The following is a 9,170-nucleotide window of genomic DNA, read 5'->3' on the forward strand; positions in this document are numbered from 1 at the left end:
GCTGTGAGCTTGTAGATCGGCTATTTTCGGCAAAGATGTTTGGTGTAGAGGGGGAAAAAGAGCAGACTAAGTACAGAGTGAAAGGTCAAGTTTATTGACGGTTCAGGTGGTTAAATATCTGAAAAATACAAATGACATGAGTCCAAAATACACTGATGATTGTGCTGTCAAACGATGCAACTATATTGAATCTATGAACAGGGTGTGGGGGTCCCTGCTTCATCTCTCTCAGCTAAGGGGTCCTTGGCCTGAAAACGTTGAAGACCCCTGCAGTAGGGGGTTTACAGAACCAGGGACATGCTGGGCCCCTGATTCAGCCCGGGAAAAAGAGTTGGAGAGGCCCTCATTGCGCGCGAGAGAGATCTCTCTCTATAGCGCTGCTGCTACTCAAAGATTTGTGACAAGCCAGTGGGCCAATTACACAATTTATATTTCGTCGTTGTCGGGTGGAAACCTTGTATGTCCAAAACCGTTTGTATTGTATTTATCATTTTAAAAATGATTTAAACTAGTGAAAACAGCCGATCTACAAGCACACAACGCTTCGCACCGCGAGGCGTTGTGTGCTTGTAGATCTGCTGTTTTCACTACTTTTGTGCGACGGCCTTGTATGATGAAGCAGGGCTTTGCTTTGCGAAAAAATTTACAAATTTGAAACTTGGAGATACAAGGTTTCTGCCCGACAGTGACGATTTACTTTGTTGGCCGCCCAGCCGCCAAAAAATGGAACGAAGGTAGACATTTTATTTTTATATTTTCTTCCTAACGGCCGGCCTGGACCGGCCGGGAATGAACCGGACGTTCGGGAGTTGTCCCGCTTTTCCCAATGGTCAGCACGTCCCTGCATGTGTACAGAACTCATTCATTTGTTCAGTGTTCCTCCTCTAACTCCTCGGCGTTCTCCAGTAACCCGTGGAAGGTGAAGTAGTGGGAGTTGGAGTAGACGGCCGGCTTGTTGGGACACATCCCCACCACCTCTGGTTTCAGCGAGGCAAAGGGGTTGGCTCCACTTCCTTTATGGTCGATCTCCAACTCCTTCAGGATCAGCAGGGAATAGGTCATCTCCGAGTCGCTGTAAAGGGAACAGGAAGGTGACCGTCAGCCAGGGACGTGCTGGGCCCCTGATTCAGCCCGGGAAAAAGAGTTGGAGAGGCCCTCATTGCGTGCTATAGAGAGAGAGAGATCTCTCTCTATAGCGCTGCTGCTACTCAAAGAGTTGCCATTTCAGATCATGACAAGTGACAAGCCAGTGGGCCAATTACTGTACACAAGTTATATTTCGTCGTTGTCGGGTGGAAACCTTGTATGTCCAAAACCGTTTGTTTTGTATTTATCATTTTAAAAATGATTTAAACTAGTGAAAACAGCAGATCTACAAGCACACAACGCCTCGCACCGCGAGGCATTGTGTGCTTGTAGATCTGCTGTTTTCACTACTTTTGTGCAACGGCCTTATATGATGAAGCAGGGCTTTACTTTGCGGAAAAATGTATAAATTTGAAACTTGGAGATACAAGGTTTCTGCCCGACAGTGACGATTTACTTTATTGGCCGCCCAGCCCCCAAAATGGAACGAAGGCCGACATTTTATTTTTAATTTTCTCCTAATGGCCAGCTTGGACCGGCCGGGAATGAACCGGCCGTTCGGGAGTTGTCCCGCTTTTCCCAATGGCCAGCACGTCCCTGCCGCCAGCCCTTAGCCACATGCGGATACCGCAGTATGTCAGACAAAGCATTAGTGTAGCGGCCAAAAAAAAAGACCCAGGCATAACTCGCTCCTCTAAGGGAGTTGGGTTGGTGAGCGGGAGGTTTTGGCGCTTCAGTCCGGCCTTCCAAGGCGCTATTGCTATTGTTAGGATATAAAATTGATATTAAATAATATCTGCCTATGTAGTGTATTTAAAGGGGTACTGTCACCTAAAGGGGTACTGTCACTTTAAAAAGTCATCTTAAAATATGAGTTAATATTTTTATGATGTCATTGTGGGAATGCGCAATTCTAAGCCAATCAAATTAATTGTCTGGACTACTTACTGTACTGGTCAGCTGTTGTTGGGGGGCGAGGGGCAGATTACACTGTGACATGAGTTTCAGACTGTTTCAGACCGTTTTCAGAGAGACCACGTGACCTACTGTATCATACTATTATAATTTCGGGGCATGTCAGTGGGCCTTTAAGACATCATCCTATGTTAAAAGTCAAGGGTACTATGCTTTTCTGGACACTGTGACTTATACAGTATCTCTGTAACTGTTTAATAAGTGGTGATGAGATTATAATCCATTTACATATAACCATTTGTTCCAAAATGCTATGCAGCAACTAGAGATACTGTTCCTACAAAACAGTGTGGGCTCGCTTGTAAAAAAAAATGTTTTAAAAAGAAATAAAATAAAAATAAAAAATCGTAATTAAATAAATTGTTGTTATTCTTTTATGTTGAAAAAAAAGTTAAATAAATAAAAAATATGTGTATATAAGTGAGTGGTTGTTGTTGCTTTGTTGAATATAGAAAATAACATTGTTTATAATTAATGAAATACTGTAATGTATGTTGCTGGTTGTGCTATAGTTTCCTTGTCATGTTTGCCTGGGAAGGAACAGTTGTTCACAATTTTTTCTATTGTTTCTATTGATTCTGGGAGTTTCATATTAGGAATGTGTGGCAAAAATATACGGCAGAACTCATTATATATTTCCCCCCAAAGGTGACGTGTTAATTGTCATTTGAAGCTCAACCAATACCCCAGCTAACACCACTCCCAGATTTTCCACACCTCAATAACACCTCATTGGCTAAGGGCCCTAGCTGCCTTTATACTGTCTGCGACGGAACTCAAATACAATCATGCCACCTCATTGGCTTGTGGCTCTGCCTCTCTACGGTCTGCGGCGGAAAATGCCAACGTGTCTGCGGTGGAAATATGCGGCGGAACTCACTCTATAAATAACGAGGATAACAGAGTGTTCTCGCCTTCGGCGAGCCCACAATTACCTGAGCAGAAGGGAAGATCGTACTGTGTCTTATCTTTAGCTGTCAGAACGGTTACACTATATTGTGTATCATTATTTTATGCTTTAACTATTGAAAAATAGCAGATATACAAGCTCACAGCGGGACACCGAGTGCCGTGCTGCGAGCTTGTAGATCTGCTATTTTTGAAAAATCATGAAAATTAGAAGTGTGACCCAATTCTTTTGAATCCTTCTAAGGTTTTTTGAAAAACCTATGTTTCTATGTCAGCAATCTGGCTTAGCCATGGTCAAAGAAAAGGTCCTTTTCACTTAAATGGAGCTCAGTTAGTCTGTTCTTGAGAGACTACTATGTCAGTGGTTCTCTAACCTTTTGCACACATTTTCACGACTTTTTCCAAAAATAGCAGATCTACAAGCTCGCAGCGCGGCACTCGGTGGCGCGCTGTGAGCTTGTACATCTGCTATTTTTCACTGGTTAAAGCATTCAATAATTCTAGGCCTAAATATTAAACTATCAGAGCTGGTGATGAGATTACAATCCATTTACATACAACCATTTGTTCCAAAATGCTATGCAGCAATTACCTGAGCGTGGTGAAGAGACAGGGGATGTCATAGTCCCTGAGGAGCAGCAGAGTTGGAAGCCAACCTTCCTCCAGACCTGCCTCCTGACTAGCATCAAACCCTGGGCAACAAAAAGATTCAAAATGAAGGGGGGAAAAAATCAACTGTTTTGACTCATTGCAAGTATGTTGGTTAGAAACGTAAAAAAAATACTGTAAAGGTCTTTGCACACTGCTGCGTTTTTCGGGCCGAATATCGGAGTGAATTTCGGAGTGCGTGAATAAAAAAATCAACCTCACGTTATGTCAATCACGTTTGCACACTGCCGCCCGTTTCGTATTTATTTTCCGGACCAGGGTTGATTTTTTCCGATTTTCGCAGCTGTTGCACTGAGTCCCTTGCTCTCTCTCTCTCTTTCCTCTCTCTCTCCCTGGCTTTTGGATTTCCAAAACGCAACGAAAACACGCAGTGCAGTGTGCAACCACCTTAAGTTTGTTATTATATTTCATAGACCAGCGGTTCCCAAACTTTTTTGTCTCAGGGCACCCCATAAATATTTTTTTTAATCCGAGGCACCCCTACATTGTAATTTTCACTCCCAGCACCTTATATTTATAGCATATCGTCGTTGTCGGGTGGAAACCTTGTGTGTCCAAAACCGTTCGTTTTGTATTTATCATCTATAAAATGTACTAAAGTAGTGAAAACAGCAGATCTACAAGCACACAGCGCCTCGCGATCAACTGTTTTGACTCATTGCAAGTATGTTGGTTAGAAACGTAAAAAAAAAGTACTGTAAGTTTGTTATTATATTTCATAGACAAGCGGTTCCCAAACTTGTGTGTCTCAGGGCACCCCATAAATATGTTTTTAATCCGAGGCACCCCTACATTGTAATTTTCACTCCCAGCACCTTATATGTATAGCATATCGTCGTTGTCGGGTGGAAACCTTGAATGTCCAAAACCGTTCGTTTTGTATTTATCATCTATAAAATGTACTAAACTAGTGAAAACAGCCGATCTACAAGCACACAACGCCTCGCATCGCGAGGTGTGTGCTTGTAGATCGGCTGTTTTCACTTGTTTTGTGCGATAGTCCTGTATGATGAAGCAGGGCTTTGCTTTACCAAAAGACATACACATTTGAAACAAGGTTTCTGCCCGACAGTGACGATATTTGAGTGATTATGTTGCGAGGAAAACGTTGAGATCATAGCTATTTTGGTTGGAACTGACTGAAAATAACTTTGAACTTCAAAATGATACAAAATATTATTTCAAGTGTCCAAATAAATTATCTCACGGCACCCACACTGCTGTCGCGGCACCCCAGGGTGCCCCGTCACCCACTTTGAAAACCCCTGTCATAGACACAAAAGACAATTTTGGCACAATTCGGATCACTGCTTTTGGAAGTTATACATTCAATATATTGTCGTTGTCGGGCAGAAACCTCGTACCTCCAAGTTTCAAATTTGTAATTTTTTTCCTGCAAAGTAAAGCCCTGCTTCACAATACAAGGCCGTTGCACAAAAGTAGTGAAAACAGCAGATCTACAAGCACACAACGCCTCGCAGTGCGAGGCGTTGTGTGCTTGTAGATCGGCTGTTTCCACTAGTTTAAATCATTTTTAAAATGATAAATACAAAACAAACGGCTTTGGACATACAAGGTTTCCACCCTACAACGACGATATATATATATATATATATATATATATATATATTATTATTATAATTTTTTTTACCAGGGTGAAATCCAACGACCAGATCTGGCCTGGCTGCCTGCTCCTTCTCGACCACCTCTTCCCAGAAGTCGTGGTAGAGGCCCTTGTAGGCGCTGATGTAGACGCTCTGCTTGGGCCCGGTGGCGTGAAGCGGAGGCCTCACGACGGGGCCTTGCACAATCTCCGGCCCTATCATCACCACCACCAGACCCTTGTGTCCCGGGAACATACGGTTCAGTTCGTCGTAGTCCGTCAGTTTGGCTCCCAGAGTCTCACTCTGGCCCGCACCCACCAGGTGAATTGTCAGGGCTTCCTTCATAGGGTCGAGGCCGAACAGTCTCATCGCCCAGGCTATGGTCATTGGCCTGGAGAGGAACTCGCTGGAGACTCTCCACAGCGACTGCTTCAGGTCGTCCTCCTCCGGCCTGGACTTGCCAGCGTTGGTCCACAAGTCTTTCATGTTGGCGCCGGACAGGATGGTGCCGAGGCGCGGAGTCAGGTCTCCCTGCATGGCGAGCCAGTCGTCCCAGCCCTTGACCTCGGACTGAGGCTTGGACCATTTGTCGGTGGCGAATGGCAGATCTCCTAGTTAAAAACAAGAAAAGACATCTGAACAGATACAAATACTCATTCATTGCTCTGCTAAACTCAGGCCGTTAGTAAGGTGTGATGACTCTAGTGTAATGTAATGTAATGTATGCACTTGACCTGTATGCCAGCACTGTGTGTTGTGCACTATTCGTTGTAATTTACTTTCTTTCTGTCTGTCTTGTCCTGTTGTATGTTATGTAGCAGCCTGCATGTCCAAGACAAATTTCCTTCGGGACCAAATGAATTAATCTTGAATCTTGAATCTCCTGATGTCGCGGCAGGGAGAAACAACGTTTCAGTTAGTCACCAGTGTTTGTTTGTTTTCTGTTTACCACCGTGCTCTGACCGCGTCTGCCGCATTGATGCAATAAACTGTTTGACGATAAAAAAGGAAGAGGGTTGTAGTCAGATTCGTCCATAATTATGCCTCAAACAGACGTGCCGGCTAACCAGCCTTCATCAGTGTGATGATGAGGGCTGGATTGTCAAAAATCTGTGATTCACTGAGGCATATGCAAGAATAGAAATACATCTGTTAGTCACCACCACCAGTATTCATTCTTTCCTGTCCCTTCCTTCTTTCCTTTCTTCCAGTTTTAGACAAAATTTTCATTTTAAAACAGGGTCTTCAACGTTTTCAGGCCAAGGACCCCTTAGTTGAGATAGAGATTAAGCAGGGACCCCCACAACCTTTTCATAGATTCATAGTTTTCAGATATCTAACCACTTGAACCGTCAATACCTAATAAACTTGGCCTTTCACTCTGTATTTAGTCTGCTCTTTTTTCCCCTCTACACCAAACCTCTTAGCCGAAAATAGCCGATCTACAAGCTCACAACGCCTCGCAGCGCGAGGCGTTGTGAGCTTGTAGATCTGCTATTTTTGGCTAAAGTTCTCAGAAAAATAAAAGTTTCTATCACAAAAAAGATTTGAAGGGTTAACTCTGAGGACCCCCTAGGGTCCCCCTGTTGAAGACCCCTGTTTTAAAACAACAATAAATCTAAGTCCAACAGTAAACGTTTGTTTTAAGACTTAAGATTTTTGTGGGGGAAACGGGTGGTTTACGGCACGTTGTAACGCGTGAGCACATTGTCAGTTCACTCGTGGCGCTTTACCTTTGTACAGAAGCCATTCCACGACTCTGTCAATGGCCACGAGACGCAGCTGCGAGCAGAACCTCTTGTGCTGGGTCCAGTCGGCCTTCTGGCACTCCTTGCTGCAGTAGTAAACATTCAGACATCTGTGCAACCAGAGGGCCACAGGAGCAAAGAAAGAACACCCAAAAGTGAGATGACTGCAGTGGCGTCAGTTCAGAAAAAGCTAAGGTATGGCAACATGACTGGTGTCTTGCACGCGCGCCTTGGCACCTGCCGCCGGGGGCTTTTCCGAATTTAATGAGACTAAATAAGCGATTTAAACCATTTCCCAACGCCGTAGTGCATGTTTTATGTACAGCGGGATCTAAAACCTCGGCGTGGAGGCATTCTACCCAGCCCGGCGATAACACGGTAGGACCTCATCTCGGAGCACAACAGTACGCAGCGGAGGGTGAGGACTAACGGGACTGTATATGTAGTCAGGGTAAATTATCAGAATACCTGTCAAATCTGGGAATAAATTCCTTACCAAACAATTTCTTCACCAATGTGTTCGTAAAGGTGTCTAGTAACATATCTAACAAAGATTGAAATTCAACAAAAAAATTTAGTTCCATGCCCCCAGAGTATGATTTTCCATCCCACGGTACATAAAACATGCTATGCGTGTGCTGAGTGTGGCAAAGGATTTCATTACATGAGTGAGCTGAAAAATCACTTGGTGATTTTGACACCACACCATGACACCACAGTGGCATGGTGGTCGTGTGTCTCTCGCAGTCTTAACACTGTTATCCACAGTGGCATGGTGGTCGTGTGTCTCTCGCAGTCTTAACACTGTTATCCACAGTGGCATGGTGGTCGTGTGTCTCTCGCAGTCTTAACACTGTTATCCACAGTGGCATGGTGGTCGTGTGTCTCTCGCAGTCTTAACACTGTTATCCACAGTGGCATGGTGGTCGTGTGTCTCTCGCAGTCTTAACACTGTTATCCACAGTGGCATGGTGGTCGTGTGTCTCTCGCAGTCTTAACACTGTTATCCACAGTGGCATGGTGGTCGTGTGTCTCTCACAGTCTTAACACTGTTATCCACAGTGGCATGGTGGTCGTGTGTCTCTCGCAGTCTTAACACTGTTATCCACAGTGGCATGGTGGTCGTGTGTCTCTCGCAGTCTTAACACTGTTATCCACAGTGGCATGGTGGTCGTGTGTCTCTCGCAGTCTTAACACTGTTATCCACAGTGGCATGGTGGTCGTGTGTCTCTCGCAGTCTTAACACTGTTATCCACAGTGGCATGGTGGTCGTGTGTCTCTCGCAGTCTTAACACTGTTATCCACAGTGGCATGGTGGTCGTGTGTCTCTCACAGTCTTAACACTGTTATCCACAGTGGCATGGTGGTCGTGTGTCTCTCGCAGTCTTAACACTGTTATCCACAGTGGCATGGTGGTCGTGTGTCTCTCACAGTCTTAACACTGTTATCCACAGTGGCATGGTGGTCGTGTGTCTCTCGCAGTCTTAACACTGTTATCCACAGTGGCATGGTGGTCGTGTGTCTCTCGCAGTCTTAACACTGTTATCCACAGTGGCATGGTGGTCGTGTGTCTCTCACAGTCTTAACACTGTTATCCACAGTGGCATGGTGGTCGTGTGTCTCTCGCAGTCTTAACACTGTTATCCACAGTGGCATGGTGGTCGTGTGTCTCTCGCAGTCTTAACACTGTTATCCACAGTGGCATGGTGGTCGTGTGTCTCTCGCAGTCTTAACACTGTTATCCACCTACAAGACCTGTGGCATAGCGTCACAATCGTTTGAACCACTGTATCCGTTTGTATGTTGGCTATTCAAAAACAGCAGATCTACGAGGTCACCCAGAAAATGCACACACGCCAAGCGGAATTCGAACCCCCGCCTCCGAGTGCCGCGCTGCGAGTGAAGCAAATAATTGAGTTACAAATGTTGGCTTTTAAAATATATATTTTCTAAGACTTGCAAAAAACAAAAAAGACAAATTCTCCAAAACAGCAGATCTACAAGCATCTTCTCACCAACACGTCGCCGCCTGCAGTGGGATTCGAACCCAGGCCCTCAGATTCAGGAGTGTAACCGCTGGCTGCACCATGCCATCCCTGTTTACAGCAGCACATCTACAACCTCACAGCTGCGAGCTTGTAGATCTGCTATTTTTGAAAAATCGTGAAAATTTGAATTT

General features: G+C 44.7%; 1 protein-coding gene across 1 annotated transcript in view; it reads right to left on the reverse strand.

The window, feature by feature from the left end:
• Positions 1–870: 870 nt before the first annotated feature.
• LOC308303157 (putative protein MSS51 homolog, mitochondrial) overlaps positions 871–9,170 on the reverse strand; it is a gene marked incomplete at its 3' end in the record, with an annotated part of 9,057 nt that continues 757 nt past the window's right edge. Inside the window, exons 2-5 of the mRNA XM_080747480.1 lie at positions 6,977–7,101; positions 5,291–5,854; positions 3,563–3,662; positions 871–1,072 (exon numbers count right to left, since the gene is read on the reverse strand). Coding sequence (XP_080603606.1) covers positions 871–1,072; positions 3,563–3,662; positions 5,291–5,780 — 792 coding nt within the window. The 5' untranslated portion in view covers positions 5,781–5,854; positions 6,977–7,101. The remainder of the gene's footprint in view (positions 1,073–3,562; positions 3,663–5,290; positions 5,855–6,976; positions 7,102–9,170) is intronic.

This window comes from Nannobrachium achirus (genome assembly GCF_963921795.1).
Source record: "Nannobrachium achirus genome assembly, chromosome: 18".
NCBI lineage: Eukaryota > Metazoa > Chordata > Actinopteri > Myctophiformes > Myctophidae > Nannobrachium > Nannobrachium achirus.